The 20,589-nt window shown below is 41.1% G+C and overlaps 1 protein-coding gene across 3 annotated transcripts; it reads right to left on the bottom strand.

The window, feature by feature from the left end:
• Positions 1 to 5,013: 5,013 nt before the first annotated feature.
• Positions 5,014 to 20,258, bottom strand: tmtc3 (transmembrane O-mannosyltransferase targeting cadherins 3). 3 transcript variants are annotated; one of them, XM_017030977.2, is made up of 15 exons: positions 20,123 to 20,258; positions 19,313 to 19,526; positions 18,738 to 18,956; positions 17,823 to 17,922; positions 17,624 to 17,739; positions 17,094 to 17,266; positions 14,776 to 15,028; positions 13,739 to 13,887; positions 12,859 to 12,979; positions 12,523 to 12,634; positions 11,809 to 11,912; positions 10,793 to 10,962; positions 10,449 to 10,675; positions 7,344 to 8,135; positions 5,014 to 7,164 (listed from the first exon to the last, which is right to left on the bottom strand). In XM_017030977.2, the coding sequence occupies exons 2-15, from the start codon at positions 19,499 to 19,501 to the stop codon at positions 7,127 to 7,129; spliced, it is 2,763 nt and encodes a 920-aa protein (XP_016886466.1). In that variant the 5' UTR covers positions 19,502 to 19,526; positions 20,123 to 20,258; the 3' UTR covers positions 5,014 to 7,126. The 3 variants fall into 3 exon arrangements, with proteins under 3 accessions (XP_016886466.1, XP_016886467.1, XP_008335908.1); XM_017030978.2 differs by having other exon boundaries at positions 5,014 to 6,855; XM_008337686.3 differs by having other exon boundaries at positions 5,014 to 8,135.
• Between the last annotated feature and the right edge of the window lie 331 nt (positions 20,259 to 20,589).

The raw sequence follows: 20,589 nt of genomic DNA, 5'->3' as shown, positions 1-20,589 counted from the left end.
TGTTTTAGTGCCTGCTGTCTGCACATACACACAGACCCAGCAGGGACCAGGTCCCGGATGGTTCTGGAATTTCACTCACAGCAGTTTGGATTTATGTTCACGCTGGACGTTTTGTTACGGCTTCAATCGTTTGGACATAAAACCTCAGGTTTGGTCGAAGCTTCGTTTTAAAGACACACACTCATTTTTACAACAAACATATTTTCCAATAGTTCTCCTCATTAGGGCAAATTACACTGTAAAAAAGGATTGGAGATGTATGAGATAAAGCGGCGCTGACCCATTCTGGGCTCTACTAACAAACCAAGGCCACAGTCGTTACCTGTCTGACTTTAACGACACACATTAGTTGGTATAAACGCTTCCTGCGACGCCCTGCTGTTCCACGAACGCCTCCTTTCACTGTTCATTTAGCCGTCGTTTCAAAGGCGGCGTCTACGTTGACATTTAGCTTCGGAGAATGACTCCAACTGAGAAGGTCTGAAGTCCAGACCACATGCCCGTGTTCCCTGTTGTGTTGACTGACGTCCCACTGCGGTGAGTGGAGAAGTGTGAAGGTTGTAAAGAGCTGCTGCAGCTGAGAACCTGAAGCTGGGCTTCAGTTTCTGATCGACTGAAGAAATCTGCACGGACGAACCAGTCGTCCAGATGGTTGTTCATTTCCCAACTAATAATGTATAAAACATTCTGGGGGGGGTGGGGGGGGGATGCGTTCTTTTCTACAACGATTCATTGTTTCCAAAGACCAACAGCACCGACAGTGTCCACCTCCGTTCCCAGAATCGTGACAGTTGTGTCTTTGCATTGAAGCGTGAAGTTTAGCACCTGGGCTCAGACGGAGCCCAGCACCACCGTGTCAAACCGGAGAGCAGGAGCGGCCTTTTGGTTTGTTGGTTCCATCCCAAAATAAACACAAGACGCTGCTCACAGAACTTCTCTTCAAAGGGTCGAGAAAGTAGTGGGGTCAAAATGAGCACTTTTGAACCGCAACCTTTGAACAAACCAGCACCGGTGTTTAGTTGGTGTTTAGGAGACGAGAGAGAGAGAGAGAGAGAGAGAGAGAGAGAGAGAGTGGGAGAAAACCTGGAGGAAACCTGGAGGAAACCTGGAGAACTTCAGAAGAATCTCCAGTTAAGGCCGATTTTCAACTATATATATATATATATATATATATATATATATATCTACGTGTGTATATACATGTGTATATATTTATTTATATATTTTCTTTTTTCTGGTCTCTTCTTGAGCTCGCCCGCCCCTGCACTCCCACTGTGTACACAGTGAGTCACTCTCTCTCTCTCTCTCTCTCTCTCTTCTGTCAGTTTCTGTGGGATTTCACAGTTCCTCTGTCAATCAGACATCACAGTGGCCAAAGCCAGACTTTCTTCCTGTAGCCGTCCTGTTTTCTGGAACAGGATGCCTCTGATTCATCTGAAGGTCATGAGTGACTGAATGAACAGAACCTCACAAGCGTTCATGTCTGTTTCACACTGATCTGCTGTGACGAACCGATGAACCGCTGCTGATTGTTTTCTTATAAAACAGGTGTCAAACCCGATCAGCCAAGGAAACGAAGGTTAAAACACAGTCGGAGTTTATACAACTGTGTGATGACGAAGCAGAAACTTTAAACAGATTTAAACATCTTTTTACCTCCAAAAAAACTATTCCAAATATCAAATCAAGTGCTGAATAAGTTCTAGTCCCACGTGTTGACGTGATTTGACTTGTTGATATTTCCATTTGCCTGGATGTCGGGGGGGTGGGGGTGGGGGGGGGGATCTGTGTCACACACACACACACACTGAATCTGACCAGTCCATAACTAACCCTCAAATCTGAACCACAGGCTGAGGAACCTTCACATCCGACGCTGCTGCTCTTCTGTCACAGAAAATCAAATCAACCGTTGACAATAAACTGTGAATCTCACATGCATGTTTTTGGACCCGGGGGAGGAAACTGAAGTACATGAAGAAAGAACCACAACAACAACAAAAAAAAGAAGCAGTGTTTAAACTGGTAAACGTCTTGGTGCGAGGTAACGGCACAAAACCACGACTGAACCTCGGACGGTTTTTCACTTCTTTACATCAGGGTTTAAATCCCAGATGATATTTAACCTGAAATACTGATTATTTGAGTGCACTGCACGTTGTTCCCACGCCAAGGTAGTAATTTGTCATTCCTCGGAGGGTTTGTCTGTTCAGGGCTCAGCATTGTAGTTCAGGAGTTCTTTTTAACCTCAAGCTAATTTCTCTCTCTCTCTCTTTGTACTCCGTACCTTTGAAGAAAAGCAGAAGCACTGATATTTAAATGACACCCAAAAAGCTCTGTGTGTGTCTGTGTGTGTGTGTGTGTGTGTGTTGACTAGCTCAGGGCTGGACAGGCACCACCCAGGCACACACTTAAAAGTCACACAACTTGTGACTGGAGATAACATCTTAGAAAAACAGTCATTGTTTCCCAGAGAACTGCAGTTTGGAACTGGATTTTTTCACAGATGTTTTCTCTTTGTTATCACTGATCACCATCTTTGTTCATTTTCATTTCAAATAAACAAATATTTTCTCATGTCATTTAAGTGGTTCAGGGAATTTCTCTGCCCGACGTTGGACCAACCCTAGAAGAACACAGTAAATACAAACAATAATAATAAATAAATAAATACTGACCAGCGGGAGCTCGAACACATCATCCTCTGACTGTGACCCATGAAGTTAATATTTTGATGAAATATTAAAAATCATATTTCTCGATTTACATTTCAGATGAACCCTAGAGAAAGGGATTAAGGCTGAGATTGACATTTGGACAAATGAATGTCTCTTCTAGTAAACAAGGTTTTTAGACATTATGCATAAAAAACCCCTCAAAACTGCAGATGTGGAGGTGGTAAATATCTTTAAAGGAACAATAAGAGTTCACTCCCCTTTAAGAACAATTACACAATTACTGTATTTTCATACAATATTTACATAAAACACAGCCTGTTGCCAAATATCTAGAGTAATGTTTTGTTGTATCAACCTGTGACGACAGACTCCAGATCAGTCTCTTCCTCCGCAGATTGAAAACAGAACAGGTTTTACTGAAACATCAACTGTGGTTAAACTATAGGGACGTGTTTGATGAGGCACGAACGTAACAACAGTTTAGTTTCATCCAACTTCATGTAATTGGTAACAACAACAGTGAGGGCGGGTTTCGTACCCACAACCTCAACTGTCGGTACTGTGAAGGTAAATTTCGACTACATTTTATTGACAGTTCCAGAGCGGGTGTTGATTGGATCACTCATCCAACCACCATCATTCAAACCAACATCAGTGCCCGTCGACCCAGAGAACAAAGTTCTCCTTCAAATGGACTCTGTGGTCAAATTGATTTGTGGACGTCACACAAACAAACGACGTCAGCTGAACTGAGACGATATCACAAGACGGAAATGTGAAACAATTCTGTTATCTAACAGGAAGATGAGGAGTTTTAAACTTTTGTTCTGGAAGATTCATAAGAAACGTTGTTGTTTTCACTGTCAATACAAACCTGTTCCAAAAGACGAGGGTTTTGAAAAAGTTTCTCCTTTTTTATGTTGATAAAAAAAAAAAAAAAGCCAATTTGAACAGTGGACTGACCAAAACTGAGGTTCCACAAACAAGACTTCAAAGGCACCAGAGTGATGATGATTTCTGGTGAATAACATTTCACATAATAATAATTAACAATGACTGGTTATTAATAAAGCACCACTGGTGAAAACTAATTAGAGAGTTTTTTTGAGACTTATTGAAATTCAAGCACAAAGAAACATGAGCTGCTCTCTAACAAGAACATTAACTTCAACCACTCACTCACTTCCACCTAAACCTAATCCAACCAGTTTAGGGAAAAGAGAAAAATCTGATGAACGTGAATCACAACCTAAGAATCATCCCAGGTTTCCAGTCCAGCTGGTTAAAACTGAACAGATATTCACAGACATGGGTTGGACCTGTGCTCTTTCAGAGCTGCTCCTGACCACATGGTGTTAGAATCCACGTCTTCTGGCAGAAGGCTTTTGTCTTTGCTCTAATGAAACTAATGAAAGACCAGGAAACGCGACTTCACACTGGGACCAACATCAACATCCAACATCCAACATCCTGACCAACATCCTGAATGGGAGGCAGGAACCGCTCCCTGGTATCAGACACATCTGATGTAACGGCCCACTGCTGTTACACACTGTGTCGAGTTCAACGTTGACAAGGTCAAACATCACGTTTTAAAGTCACCACATCCCATACACAAGAACAGTGTTAAACAAACAAACAAACCAACAAAGCAACAAACAAACAAACAAACCAACAAACCACAAACAAACAAACAAACCAACCAACAAACAAACAAACCAACAAACCACAAACAAACAAACAAACAAACAAACCAACAAACCAACCAACCAACAAACAAACAAACCAACAAACAAACCAACCAACAAACAAACCAACCAACAAACAAACAAACAAACCAACAAACAAACAAACCAACAAACCACAAACAAACAAACAAATAAACCAACCAACAAACCAACAAACAAACAAACCAACAAACCACAAACAAACAAACAAACAAACAAACCAACAAACCAACAAACAAACCAACAAAGCAACAAACCAACAAACAAACAAACAAACCAACAAACCAACCAACCAACAAACAAACAAACCAACAAACCACCAAACAAACAAACAAACAAACAAACCAACAAACCAACCAACAAACAAACAAACCAACAAACCAACCAACAAACAAACCAGCCAACAAACAAACCAACAAACAAACAAACAAACCCCAGAGCCTAAAATGATCACTGGAATTATGAAATTCAAGTGTTGCTAACGGAGCAGGTCAAAGGTCACCTGTGCCGTTGTATTTAATACCGTAGCCAAATCTCCCGGCACCAACAGCTGTTGTGTAACAATAAATATATATATATATAAAAAAACAGGAGCTTATGAAAAGAAAGTCTTTCTTTGTAGGATCTATTTAATGGAGTGAATGTTTTATGGGTTGGAGAACGGACTAATGGACTGGAACTGTTTAAAATATATGTACAAACATATGACATGTTTTAAATGACAAAAACACACTGATCATTAGTGTGAAATAACAGAGCAGGGGTTGAAGGCATACTGTCATCAGTAAAGACAGACATCCACAGTCATGGCATAAAAACAGTAAAAAAAAAAAACAATAAATAACACGGGAGACAAAAAGAAAATAAAAGTCTCCCTCGTACCACCACAGTGCTCCCAAATTACAGTAATTTGACTGAGGAATTGCACCGTGCCGAGTCACTGCACTGTAACTAATTATTGCACTGTGACTGTGAAAACATTCACATCAGATGACAGGAAAGAAACTGCTCCAGACAATGGGCTCAGTAATGAGTCAATGAAAGACTGCTGCCTCACAAGCACAACTGACGCTCAGACGTGTCCACCACCAGGTCCACCACCAGGTCCACCACCATCAGCTGCTGCTGATCAATAACACAGTCAATTGTTCTGAATAATTCGATCTCTGGGAAAAGCAGCCAGTAGTTTTTAGTTTTTTGAGGAAGTTCATGAAATCAGGGCTAAGAGTAAAAAAGGCACTTTCATCAGCTATTCTACTCTGACACCAGAGAAGTACGGACGTTGTGACAAAGCAAAAATAAAAATGTTATTTACTCAAATCTGTTTTGTGATGGAAGATCAAATTTAAAAAAATCAATGATTTGTGAAATTCTGTGGGACCTAGAACCAGTTTCAAGTTGTTTTTTCAGGAGCATCAACCAAACGTCAGAAAAGGTGATTAACAATAATTACAGACCATCCTGACTGTTGCAGTAACCAGTAACATCAGAGGCTCGTAGCAGTGAGTAAAAAGATGTTAGAAGAATGTGCTCCATCTTGAATTACCTACGGTTCTACAAAGGTTCTGACTGCATCACAGGAAAAACCATCAACATATCAAGGACTTATGATGAAGCAGGAAACAACTCAGTGACTTTTTATCCCTGGTTCATTAACAACAACAAAGTGGGATTTAAGGTGGACCGTGTTTGTGTGTAACATGAATGCTGATGGTGAAACACTAGTCTGAGACGTGCGAAGTTACAAACACAAATTTAAAAAAGTGAAACTTGCAGGAGGATATTGTCAACACAGGCAGCTACGACGGACGCGGCGTTAATACTGAGCGTTGAGAAGGAAGTGAATGCACAGAACACTCGTCTTTTCTTATCTTGATAAAAGCAGAACATCCGGACAATATTTTATTAGCAGTGCGCAATAACTTCATCCCACTGTGGAGTCGGCTGAAGGAGGAGGTCTGTTTTCTGCTAATGTGCTATGAAATGTCCTCCTGTGATGTGGAAGGAAAATAAGGAACACATGACAAAGCCCGAGACTGATGATATGAGAGTACATCATTGTTGACGCTGACATAAAACGGGTGTTCCAGGTCAGAGACGTCTGCGTGGGCCTGTTTTCCGAGAGAGGGGAAAAAAAAATACACAGAAAAACATTCATCTGTGATAAAATAATGCTGTAGTGTGTGAAGGATAGCAGACGGACACGAGGAGGCGAGAGGGTAACGTGACAGAGGGAATGACTTAATAGTTTTTAGATGGGATCACAATGAGATTTAGTGGAGTGTGCAGCTGCGAGAACAGGCCATGGTGACGTCGTTGGCAGGAAATGCAGAGGGGAGATCAACGAGGACTTGAAGACACTGAGGATCACAGGTCTGTTGGTGATGAAGAGAGCAGGGTCGTGTGGGTTCTGAGCTCTCGGACTTAGAACTCCCAGCTCTTTGTTATGCCTTTAGAGAAATCACGGGGAACACGTCATTTCCTCGAATTGTCCACGATACAATCAATGTTACAAAAGCAACAGCTAAATGAGTCACATCATCATCATAATAATAATAATCCAGTGATAAACAATAATAGTAGTGAGGGAAAAATAAAATGTTTATTTATAACTTTTGCAGTAATACGTAGGCGAAACGCGTGTGTTCAGAACGGCGGTTTTTAACGGATGGTCTCAATTTGGCTTTGTGCTTATCGCTGTGCGCAGACCAACATTTCCCTTTATTTATTCTTAGAGCCGCAGGACCCTGGTGAGTGGCCTGCAAACAAATCAAAAAAGTAAAATGGCAACGGATTAGGAAAACGTAGAAAGCTCTATAAAAGTGGTCCAGATATAAATGTTGTCAATCGTTGCTCAATATACGCTCAATCTCCTCCAGTCTCTTCAAAGCAGCGGCTCTTTTCTTCTCTATATCCCTGATCTCCTCAGTGGACTTACCCTGAGTCCGCTTGTCAGACTGGCTGCTGTCCAAAGACTGGGATGTGTCCACGCTCACACCCACAGGGCTCCTCGCAGAGGATTTCCGCGCATTCTTTTCATCCCCAGCCCCCGTTCTAGCAACAGCAACACCGACGGCAGCCTCCCCTTCCTCCTGACGGAGGACAAACTCCTCCTTCCCCTCCTCCACTCTCTTCTCCTTCTCCTGCGTGGCCGTCGATGTGGCTCCCTCTGCTGCAGAGAGCGGCTGCCCTGCCGCACTCATGGCAGCCATTTTACTCCGTACGATGCTCAGGTGACGTCGTACGTACTCCTCGTTGGGCGCCAAGGCCAGTGTTTCCTCCAGACAGCGCTCGGCCCGCGGCAGGTCACGCTCCTCAAAGTAAACCACGCACAGATTGTGCTTACCCTGCACGTTGGTGGGGTCCATTTGTAAAATGCGCTCGAAGCAGGCTTTAGCACCGCTGGTGTCCTTCTTGTGGTTCATGAGGATGTCGCCCTTCAGAATCAGACCTTTGATGTGCTGCGGATGGTGGTGAAGGAGCTCGTCCAGCACCGGCAGGGCATCAAGCTCACGTTTGGACTGAGAGTGGAGCAACGCCAAGTTAAACAGGGCGCTGCGGAAGCCGGGCTGCAGACCAATGGCTTTGCGCATCCATTTCTCAGCCGCTTCGTTTTCGTTGGCGTCCATGGCCAGCATGCCCAGGTTAAAGTAGCCGTTAGCATCTCCAGGCTCCTCCTCCACGTAGGCCAGGAAACGACGGTTGGCCTCGGGCCAGAACTTTGGCTCGCCTGCAGTAAAAAGTGGAGAAGTTGGTCTAGATGATTTGTGACTTAAGAAAGAAAATCATTGACGTTTGACCTGTTTCAAAGTTTGTCTACATTTGTAAAGTGAAAAAGTCCATTTTAGCAACTGGGTAAAATGAAAAAAAAAAAAACCAAAAGACTGTAAAAAATGACTGTTATAAGTAGATTAGAAAAGTCCAGTAAAGATGATGCAGTACAGTTTATCGTCTGTAGGCAGAGCACAGTAACTCATGGTGTCTCTTTAAGGACACGACACAGACCCCACTGCAGCACAGAGCGGCCGGTGCCTTCAACAGCTGCAGCGCATTAGTTGAGAGAAGCTGGAAAAGTTTCTTTATACACCGTCCAAAATGATACCATTATTTCTACTTCAGGGACTCTCTACAGGGGCAGCGGTGGCTCAGTGGTTAAGGAGGTGGACTTGGGTCCGGCAGGGTTCAGGTTCGCCTCCACCAGCTGCCAAGTTACCACTGAGCAGCGTGGCACCACTGCTTAAAGCTCTCCACTGCTGACTGTGGTGATGGGTTAAAAGCAGAGGTCACATCTCACTGTGTGCAGTGGGGCAGTGGTGCAGTGGTGCGTCACAGTGACAACTAGTTCACTTTCCTATTTGCAAACACAAGCCAAAACAAATTCAAATTTAATTTCTGGACAGAACCAAGATCCAAGTCTGGTAAATGTTAGAGGATTCTCAGTTTAATGATCTGTGAAAGTTTCACTCTGGGTCAAATAATTTTCCATTTTCAAAGAATAGGGTTTGTGGACACGGTGTTAAAGCTTCACCTCCTGATGTCCTCACTGTAATGGAGCTGTCCAAATCAAAGAGCTTGAAGTTGTACCGTGAAGAGCCACAGAGAGAACGTGGCCCACGGTAACTGTAACAGTTGTAACAGAGTGTGGTCTCAACAGTCCGCACGTCCATGTGACCCTCTGCTGAACTTTGATGAAATGTCATCAGAGACGTGATTGAATTTTATCAATGGACTTTAGAAAAAACAGCTGCCGGAGAATGCTGCGAAAATGTCAATTTGTAAATTGCTCAGACTGAATGTGTGACATTATAGGAGCACAATAATAGTCAATGTAGCATTTTGTTCAACAGAGAACAGACCCCTCCCTCTATTTTAATGCAGCAACTTTTCCATTAAATTGTCTTTTTCTAAAAGTGAATCTTTGTCAAAAAGTGTTTGAGCCCAGACATGTAGCCCACATGTCAACTGTCTGCGTGGAATGTTATTTTAACGTGTAATTATTTATTATTATTTAAGGAGCATTAAGCCTGTCCTTCAGGTTCTTCACCCACTCTTCTCTGGTATTTATATCTTACACATGTTTAAGGTTGAATGAATCCTGTCAAAAGGCTTCATCAGTCTATCCTGGTGTGAACTCGTTGAAAGAGCTCAACCGTGGTTGACGTGGCGGACAACACGCAACTGACGTATTGCTCCTTAAAACAAACCACAATTGTTTTTAATACAAACTATTTGTTTATTTTGTTGTAATAGTCACCCACGGGGTTTTTTTTTTTTTTGCAAGAGTGAATGTGTCTGATTTGACAGAAACTTGGCAACAAAGTCCACTTCCATTTCAAGTTCACTGCAGGCCAAGTGTTGAGTACAGACGAACACACTGACTGCCCGTGTTGACTTTCTTTTGTCAACAGTGATTGACACTATTATTTTAGCTTTTGAGCAAGTGTAAATGAATACATCTCAATTACAGCCTTAACGATTCTTGATCTCCAGCCGGAGGCAATTGAAAGCAGTGAGAGAGGAGTGAGGAAGAACCCACTGACCTGGAGAAGGCTGTGTTCCACACTGATCAACAACAAATATTGATTAGCAGTTGATAAAATAGTACAAATAAATCCATCCATCTGTATGTAACTGAGTATGTCAGCAAACATGCAGCCGTCACGTGTTGATGACGTGGTTCTAAAGAAGTAACAATAAGAAATGAATCATGAATCGTGTTGTGGACTCTCAGACTCAGCAAAGAATTTAATTATTTTTAGATTAGGTTTTTCTAACTCATTATTAGTTTTTCTAGTAAAATGATATGGTTTGATGGTAAACAAAGAGGTCTTTGCACTGAGGTGGTGAAGAAATGAAGGAGACCTGCTCTTCATGAGGATTCAACCACAACTAACTACAACAAACTACAACAAACTACAACAACTAACTACAACAACTAACTACAACAACTACCAACAGCTGTTCTCCTGGGGTCAGTTCCTGGGAACAACGGGATCGTTTCAAAACTGACAAGACAACAGGTAAACGTGACAATCGTACTCACCAGACTCCTGCATGAGAAGTGCTGAGTTGAACAGCGCCAGCTTGTGGCGAGGGAGGAGAGTGAGTGCATGGTTGAAGTTCTTCAGGGCTTCTGAAGGCTCCTTCATCTCTATGTTGACGATGGCCAGGTTGTACCACAGGTCAGCGTTGGTGCGGTCCAGCTCCAGGGCTCTGAGGTAGGCGTCCCGTGCCTCCGTGAGTTTGTTCATTTTCAGGAGGAGTTCTCCTCTGAGAATGAACAACAACAACAACATAAAACACCTTCTAACGCTGACAGTCTCCAATGCTGACGTGTGATGTAGCACTTGATTTAAAGACCAAATCATGTTAAAGTCTGATTCTTGCCTGCTGATGTAGGCTTGTTTGAAGTCTGGTCTCATGCTGATCGCTTGCCTATAAAGTTGGTCGGCCTCTTCCAGACGGGACTCGTTATTCCGTATCAGATTGGCGAGGTTAATGTAAACGTTCAGGTGGTTGGGGGCCACACGTGTTGCATACTTCTTACCTGGAATAACCTGTTGAGTAGTTCAAACCTCATAAGTTACACCTGAAAGTGCACTTAACAACAAAGGAATGTAACCATGCCCTCCTCGTTAACACTGACATCTTTACCGTGTGTGTGAGAACAGGAAGTTAGAACAGGTGGTCCATGGAGATGAGTGAGTGTTTAGTGAGTGTACAGACACATGCAGTTGTCAAAGAAGTGTGAAGACAACTGGACCAACATTAAACACATCAGTTGCTACTTTGTGTTTAACTTCTGACACGTGAACAATAATTAAAAACAGCTTCAATTATGGCAGCTGTTCTCATTTCCTCTGTGCAGCACTTTTATCCAGTTACTGTCAGTATGGACTGAACAAGACAGCACAACAGCACAGGTTTGGTGGGCTGGATTAAAATACCAAACGGGCCACATCTGGCCCTCGTGCCGTAGTTTGCCCAGGTCTGACTTAGAGCCTTCCATATACCAGATGAGGAAGCCAGCAGTAATACATGAAACACAGTTTGAGCCCCAAAGAACTGTGGGATATTCTACACATTCACACTAGTCTAATGTCTATGCTACCCTTTCAAAGACAAACCAGAAAAGAAAGACCAAAAAAAAAAGCTATTTGAGCTGAAATAACAACAGTCAAGTCAAGTGAGTGCCGGCTGTGACAGCTGCATCTGTTTGACTCAGGGCGGGAACCTTTTACTGGGTTTGTCTCAGAAAACCTTCAAGAAATCTCACTGCAACATTGATTCAACATTACTGCTGTGTAAAGTGATGCCTGAGAACAAGTGTTCAAAGCACTCAAAGCTCAGTACTTGGGTCAGAGGGGTAAAAGTATGACAGTTGGACCTGGATGACATCATACCTGGGGCATGAGCGATTTGGCAACCAAGTATGCATCTTCAGCTTCTTTGGACTTGTTCAAATTCTTGTAAGTTCTTCCAACATTCATATGAGCCCCGATGTCATCTGAAAAAAGAAATGTTTATTTTAACAGGCAGTTATTTCATTTATTTACACAATATATTTCACAAACATCATCTTCATCATCTTCAACAGTTGGAGGAAACACAGCCAGTCCTGGCTGGGATCATGTTCCGTGGACAGGATTCACATACTGTACGGAGAGCAGCAAGCGTTCATACCTGTGGTCAACTGCACGTTATTAGACAGGAAACTGATGGGCCTTTACCCAAAACAAGGATGCAGTAATGGAGAAGAGCCAACCACAGCAAACAACAAGGGGAAAATGACGCACAAAATCCAGTCAGTCAGGACGATGTAGAAGAGACTTACTCCTGCTACTGTGTCACGGATGTTTTTAAAACCATGTATTTTCACACAACATTATAATGATACTGTATGAAGTTGCATAGTGTAGGGTTATCACGCCTTCTTACGCCGCTGCCCTACACACGGAAGGTCGTGGGTTCGAGCCCCGTAGGAAGCATATACTTACTTACACTGTGACTTTTCCAATTGTGGGATAAATAAGGAACTCCATAAAAAATGAATTTGTTTGGCTTTAACATTTTTACAAAAACTGTTTTATTTTTTTAGGTGGGTTCGTATTTCTTACCTGGCTGGACACGTGTGGCCTGAAGAAAATAGCGCAGAGCTGTGGCGTAACTGTACTGGTTTTCAAGAGCATGGCCAACATTATTCCACAACTTGGCATTGTTCTTGTTGACCTGCAGGGAAATAAAGGTATTCTAAATATCCCAATGACTTGTAATGTTTTATAAAAGAGATCTGTCATCATACGTTCTAAAAGATGCGTCATTATATCATTTGATGGTTTAATCATGACAGGCGGTGATGACAGACGCGTTGGGTCCCTGGACCACAGCCAGGAGAAAGCAGTATTTTGGGCCAAGACATTTTGCCAACGCCATCTTAATTCTTCCCATCTTACCTTCAGGGCGGAGGTGAACAGAGTGTATTCTGACTCCCAGTCCCAGTTCCTGTTGAAGGTTTTCATTGTGTGTGTAGCTAAAAGAACTCCGACCATCAACCAGGAGAGTTTCTTCATGTGTCTGCAATGGAAGATTTAAACAATTCAATTTCCCTCTGAAGCTGAGTCAAAGGAACAGCTACATGAGTCTGATTTATCCTCTGTCTAACAACCCCTGGCTGTAATTAATGAAAATATGTCAAGGAACTAAAACTACGTATTTTGGACAGATAACAGAGCAGCTGAAAGCAGCTTCCTTCACACTCTCTGTTACCTTCTGTACGTGTTTATTGGGGTCATTTTCATTAAATCCAACTTTCACCAGACAAACAGTTACAAAGCAAACAAACAAAAAACTATCTCAGCACTGAGTCTTACACAGGAAAACAATGGCACGGCTGAACATGGGTTCAATTTGGGAAACCACCAGGGACCGAAGAAAGTAATGTCCATATTTATGGATTCACTTTTATTGATTTAATCATGCCATGACTAATGGACAAAACAATTAATTTGTAAAAATGCCAAGAAAAAAATGAGACTAAGAAATTTGTAAAAATGCCAAGAAAAAAATGTTTTTGTGCATCTTCACAGAGGCATGAGTCTGAAACTCAAGGTGCTTCAAAACCAACCAAACAAAACTCCACAAAATAAAGTCAGTTAACACTGAATGTTTGATGACAACTGTGACGTGAGAAATGAAATGAAAATAAATATGTTTTCTGGTTTTCCATCGTTCACAGAGGTTGGAGAAATCTGTTTTTATTTGTCTGCATAACAGACAAATTACACTTCTGTCTGTTTGTTTTTAAATGAACTGTAATTTTGCAGAACCACTCACCCTTTGTGCGAGACAATCTTGAAGCCATGAGCCACCAGGACACAGAAACCCATGCTGGGCACGTAGAGAACCCTCTCAGCCACAACGAAGCCCACGGGAAAGAAGAGGTTGGAGGCAGGAATAAAGGGGAGCACCATCAAACACAGAGCCTGAAGAAAAAGAGAAAAAGAAACAACTTTGGTAAAAAAAAAAAAAAAAAAAAAGTTTAAGGTTGAAATGGTACAATGTTGTTCTGTAAACAATTTATCAAACGTCATCAAACTGAGTTTGGTGGTTCTCATGTGTTTAATGTTTGTTGTTTAGTTAGGATCCTGTCACAGCAACTCTGACTAAATGGATGTATTTTAAATGATCTCTTCATCTCTGATGAGAAAACATTTGAAAAGTGCAAAGAAGTAAAATCATTAAAAAGATCTAGTTGTCAAACCAACATCTTATATTTCCTGTGCGTCAGACGGCACCACATCGACCACTGTATGTCAGTATAACTGGATACTGTCAACGTATTATTACACTGTTGTCTCAGCAAACTCAGCAGTGAGGAAGTTTACTGAACTTGAAGTACAAGACTCATGACCTTGTTTTGCAACGTGAACTTTTGTGGCGTTTTTTTTTTTTTTTCTTCTGTGTAACAAAGTGGCAGATTTTATACATCTGATTGTTATATATTTATATGTACATAGTTGTGTTGTGTGAAATCTTTGGAATTATTTTCCCTAAAACAGGACTAAGTGTTTACATTATGGTATACGTGCAGAAGGTCCTGGGTTTGAGCCTCAGAAAAACTACATACAAATATATAAAACAAATTTCCCCTGTGTGGGATCAATGAAGCTACAGACAGAAGCCCAGTTCTGACCAAATAAATAATCAATTTACAGCTAATTTAATCATTAAATATTGGATTGGTAAATGTTTTCATTTAACCTCCAGTAAGGAGAGTCCACACCTCCACCTCCATTACCAATCTGAAACCGACTTCAGCAGAGACGGCCCACGAGCTGAGCACTGTGTAAGTGTTGCTTAACTCCTCTCACCATGATGACTGTCTTGGCAGAACTGTGTCTGTAACACAGGCTGTGATAGGCCAACAGACCCAGGAATACGTAAAAGACCAGCGTGGCCAGGTTACGCAGGTCCAGGAGCGACTCCACCAGAGGAATGGTACCCATGGTCCAGTCGCAACAGAGTTCTGAGGGGTTCAGGAGAAGCCACGCATTCACAGGAAGGAGATAGTTGAAAGTCAGTTGTCTTGTGGGGGCTGCACTGACGGCTGCTGGGTTATCAAACCTGTAAGGAGACACAGAAAAACAAAATTCTTTTTTTTTTCCCAGGAGGGACATGAAACTACTGCAGGGGGCCACAGGAGGGCAAATACCTTTCTGATTCAGCTCAGTGAGTTCAATGGTTTTGCAGGGATGAACATGCTTGAAATTAGGTTCACCTTCTATTTGTTGTTGACATGTTGACGTGTGGGGGATTATTCCTATCTACATAAGGGGGCGCTGTGGAAACAGTTTGGGAAGTGGAGCGTAGAACACTTTAAAACAATGGTTCCTGTTCCTGTGGTTAAACTGGTTAACTCTGCCATACAATATGGCTGCCACAAACACCCAGCTGGTTCAGAAACACACGGTGAAGGACTGTGTTCTCAGCAGGGGGTGTGGGCACCGAACAGCTGACTTGTGGATCCACTGAGGAAAATGCAAAGCCATGATCTCATGAAAGCTGTAAACATTAATGTGGACTGGGAGGGGTGGGGGACTTAAACTATGGCAGGGGCCACTGTTTATGGTCTGGTATATTATGACTCAGGGAATAAAAGTTTGGAGTTCACAAAAAGAAAAAACAATTTATTCATGATTTAATATTTGTTTTTGCCTCACACTCCAGCATTTTAAGTAATAAAGAGATTGACCTGAATGGAGGCAGAGACTTATGTTTGTCTAAGACTTAATGTGATACAGGATATCCTAAAACCATCTGTCATCCCTGGGAGCCCCCAAACACAGGTTAGATAAACATTCAATGCCAAAAGTGAATAAAACTAGGAATGTGCTGTTAAACCAAACGTTTTTTATGTAAGACATTGAAAAAAACCCCAAATGTTCTATTGATTTAAAAAAAAGGAACATCATGTTGAGGATGATCCACTGATAAGAACCTAAGATATTTGCCGTTACTCAGTTTCTCTGATACAACGTCAGATAAAATGATGCCACAGCACAGACTCCACAAAGGGATTTAAAAGCCAAATGTGTTTTGTCTTCAGCGGGGCTGACCTTAACTGCTAATCCTTTTCTGGCTGTGATAAGACATAATCACCTTTAAGGCAGATACAAAATCTTTACATGTCAAAATGTTGTGTCTCAAAAAGAGCATTTCTGAGACAATCTGGAGACGTCTTCTGAGACTGAGCAGTGAGGCAGAGGCCCACTGGGCCCCTCATCCAAGAGGCCCCTCTGGTTCTTATTGACTGCTGGGGGGGGGGGGATAAATCTGGTATTTAGGTTAAAAATTCATTGAAGAAACTTGAGTTAAACAATTTCTTCATACTTTTTTGTAATGATTTCTTGAAAGTAAGCAGCCTTTTTCATTTTAATGTATCGTATAAACAAGATATAAATACATTGCAAATCTGGTAAGATCTTTACAGAGAAACCAAATATCAGAGTGTGTTTGTACTTGTCAGGTTTGGTTTAGTTTAAACAAACAAGCTTGTTCACACCTGATTATGGTCAATGGTAATTATTTAATTAAAGTGACAGTTGATACCTTCCAGACCCAAGTCCACTTCCATGACCACCAAGCCACCACTGCCTCCTCCGTGGTAGCAGCGCGGCTCTTTATTATGCCTTTTAACTCATTTACACTCAATACTTCACCAAAACAGTGCTGTCAGAATCACAATGCCAAATAATGCTCCCATTTTGGAAAGAACCAGAGACGTAAACTTGAATTTAAGAAATAGAAATATGAAATACTTAAAAAGGCAAATTAATTATTAGTGTGAACGTGTTTAATGTGTTTGTCTAAAGTAATACACAGATTAAATCTGATTATTGAACAAATGAATGCAAATATTGGCAAAAAAAGAATCCAAAAGTAGAGTATAGCAAAGCATTGACCAGTTAGTGTAACCATGGCAACTCAGGGGGAGGAGTTAAAGAGACAGATTTTTTGTGGAGCTGTGCACCTTGGTGGAATGGGTCTGTTGACAAATGTGCTCCAATGAAAAGAGGGACAGACGGAAGTGAGTGTTTTTCAAAGTAAAATACAAAGGCCCGGCACCAAATGGTCACCACAGAATCATACACAGTTTTAAGCATCATTTTGCTGCAGTAATGCTTCCTACCTGGTGAAGACAGGGAGTTGAGACTGGATAACCTGGACTCTGATGATGACTAGCAGCAAGGTGCTGATAAAAAGTACAATCAGCTTCAGGAGAGTTTGAAGGACAGCATAAGGTAAACTGTCTTTACCCCGTAGCACTTGCCACAATGTTTCCAACAGCATTGGCAAAGTGAACTGAAAGAAGGAAAGCAGACACATGATTAACACCAACAATTCTAAATGACTGAAATACATGAAATAGAACAGAACAAGTTCATCAACGTTATCTACCTGACGTTCCAAAATGGCAGGGTCGTTAGCAATGCTAATGATCAAATAAAGACACACACAGATCTGTCTCTTTTGGTCTTTACAGCTATTGGCTGGTACATACTAGAAGATGTTTTTATTGTTCCTGTTTACTGTTTTTGTTAAAAAGGCAATCACAGCCCTAGTGGCAACTTGGACATAGGAGGTGTTGGTGCATGAGCAGGAGAAATCTAAACTGTCCTGACAGTCACAAAACAAATAATGAAAATTAAGTGACATTACCCCTTGAGCAACAAACACTTCATGGACACAGCAGATGCCAATGACAGTGATTCCCTGCTCTTTACACAACGTGGCTGCAGCCACAAGAACTACGGTCAAAGCAATAGGTGTCCATACTGAAACAGAGGAAATAAAAGGTTGAACATAAGTTAGAGGAAACCAAAGCAACTGGAAATGAGTAAAATCGTACAAGACTTACCGATGGAATGGTCTGCACCCGCTGACTTCGTGTATGCCAGGAAAGCAGCAAGGAGAAAGATTGAAGACAGAAGTTCTGCTCTGCCCACAACCCCTGTCACCTTAAATGAAAAGACAAAACCTTGTTAAATCTAGACCCAAAGATTTATTTTGAGTTTATCGTGGTTTGTCTGACACCAGGTCTACACACACTTTCTTTGTACAAATAACTAAGGAAACGTCAGATTTGTTCACTGAGACATTCATTTGTGAGGCTAATTATTTCCATTCATCAAGTCTGGGGGACCGTGTCCTGAAGAGAGAAAGGATGAGTCTATTTAATGACCTCGGAAAACTATATAATCACTTCATTGTATTAAAACAATAAAATATTCATAAATGACAATATTGAGAATCATTACTGATTATAGCTACAAATGATTATTACTGCAACTAGTTACTTCTCACTTGAATTCTCATACTAATGATTTTCACAGAGAAAAAGTGTATTTTCTTTAGCGCTTTGAACTGATTAAAATATCTGTTTACCCACAGGGTAGTTTTGAATTAATCAAGACAATATTCAAGACAAACCAACATTCCTAATGTTATGTAATATATTTGATTATTTTTCCAAATCGTGAAATATCAAGAATAAAATGCAAATGTTTTTTAACAGTGTTTGCAAAAGACAACATGTGCATTGACTGTATATAAGTGCAACTTATTATACTTGTGTGTTTAAATACATTTATATTTTGTATCTATTTAATTAGACAAATTGATGAGATTAATAAATTCTATGTGACAGTCCATGTGTTTATAAAAATGTAAATAATTTATAGCGCTAAATTTCAAAATAGCTAGAAGCATTAGTGCTGTTTTTAGCCCAAGCTAAACATTCATAACCATTACATGTGAATACTAGTAAACTTACAGCTTCTGTATGGATTGGATGGACAGCAAACAACACAGCCGCCACCAAGGCTGACTTTCTGTCCAGGAATAAACGGCACACCCGCAGGAAAAGCACACAGACTATGGCATGGAAAACCACATTGAGCAGATGGTATGAAGCTGCATTCAGTTCACTGAAGAAGTAGTTCAGTCGGAAGGTGATTACAGTGAAGGGTCGGTAAGATTTATGGCTTCTCTCCTGTAGTGGGATTAAAAATGTCTGCATGTCACAAGGGTCACAAGGAAATGTAAGTCCTTTTCATTGGTTTGTTGAATCAGGCACTGACACTTAGTTGTACTGACTGTGTGTGTGTGTTGCTGATAAAACTAATGAGTCACTGCAACATAGACTACAAATTATAATTCAAATGGGAGTTTAAGACAGAAGCATTTCCCTCAAATATTAAAGAGTTTAGAATCTTCTTAAGTTTATGTTCAAGGATGACAGTGCCTCATATTACCACCCACCAAAGAAACATAGCTATGCTATAAACAAAATAGTATGAAAATGTGTTTATGCTTCTGACTGTATATTAACATCAAAGAATCTTTTACCTCAGCCATAGGCGTTCCCCAAAAATCATTGAGGAAAAGGTTGCGGAGAGGGGTTGAAGGACGCAAGTCCTTGTTATCAAGGATCGCAGAGACATCATCGAACACAAAGCCGCACAGGAGACTGTTCCAGTAACATCCTACCACCAAGCCAGTCAAAAGTAAAATCTCCTTCCATGACACAGCAGCCATGGCTGACCAAAGCCGTCATTGATCACTGTCCAGGAAAAGAGAGAGGTCATTCACAAACCACATTTCCAGTGTTTACTGTTAAATGTAAAACCAAAATGTCCAGTAGTATTGGGAGGTCAATAACCATGGAAGTAGTAACAGCTTAATTGCAAATTAATTGCATAAAAAAGGAGCACCACAGGCTTGGTACATTTAAGCAGGATGCAAAATGTTTTACAAATATCAGTTCTGCTCAAATTCAAAATAATACATGTGTGCAAGAAATACATTATATTTATACTAGGGAAAGCATAGTATACAAAAAGAACACCAACCAACAAATTTAATCACCTCCTTTTAAATGGCACGCCTTAATTTCTTTACAAGTTTTTCGACACTGCGGTGTATGCCAATTTAACAACCCCAAATATTTCCTCGCAAGTATTATACATTTTATTATAAAGGTTTTTTTTTACAACAATTTCATATTACGGAAATCTGCACAAAACGCATCTGCCATTTATATCCTTCTCCAACACATAACAATCGACAAAGCTAACTCGGCCGCTAATGGTAGTTAGCTTTACAGCAGTGTGTAAACCGGCTGAGGGACATTTAGTCTTTCTTTACGACTCGACTCACCGTGTCTGCAGCAGTACAGACAGGGACTGCACTGGTGCTTATTAAAACAGCAAAAGTAAATTAATAGGCACACATACGAACGAAGACCGAGTTAAACACAAACAGGACTCAACTTAGCATAAAGCATTCCTGTCAGAGGAAATTAGCTTAGGCAAAGCAGCGCTATTGCTTCCGGTGCAGCGGTGACGCGTGAGTTCATCTGTGACTTAACCACAATAAATACCAATTCAAGTATACGCGGCAAAGTCTAAAAAAGACTGTTTATCAAAGCGGTTGATTTGTGTGACAAACAGTTTGTTCTCAGCATGAAATGATTCTATACTTTTCTTTAAGTTTGGATTAGCATTGTAGGCTAGCTGTTGTTGTCAGTAGTAACCTAGCAGCCAAAGCATCATCGAGCGGAAACGTCAGAATGGGTGTTCATTTATCTGACACCCATAGATTTTTAAATGTATATTATTATAAAA

Source organism: Cynoglossus semilaevis, unplaced genomic scaffold (assembly GCF_000523025.1).
Source record: "Cynoglossus semilaevis isolate Cse_v1.0 unplaced genomic scaffold, Cse_v1.0 scaffold789, whole genome shotgun sequence".
Classification (NCBI taxonomy): domain Eukaryota; kingdom Metazoa; phylum Chordata; class Actinopteri; order Pleuronectiformes; family Cynoglossidae; genus Cynoglossus; species Cynoglossus semilaevis.
The sequence above is the reverse complement of the archived record's forward strand: the minus strand, read 5'-3'. Positions and strand labels throughout refer to the sequence as shown.

Excerpts from the sequence above, each read along its gene's own strand:
- tmtc3 (XM_008337686.3), bottom strand. The coding sequence starts at position 19,501 with ATGGCTGCTGTGTCATGGAAGGAGATTTTACTTTTGACTGGCTTGGTG. Across the intron at positions 17,923-18,737 it reads ATCCAATCCATACAGAAGCT|GTGACAGGGGTTGTGGGCAG; the intron begins GTAAGTTTACTA and ends TTTTCATTTAAG. Across the intron at positions 13,888-14,775 it reads CTGCCAAGACAGTCATCATG|GCTCTGTGTTTGATGGTGCT; the intron begins GTGAGAGGAGTT and ends CTTTTTCTTCAG.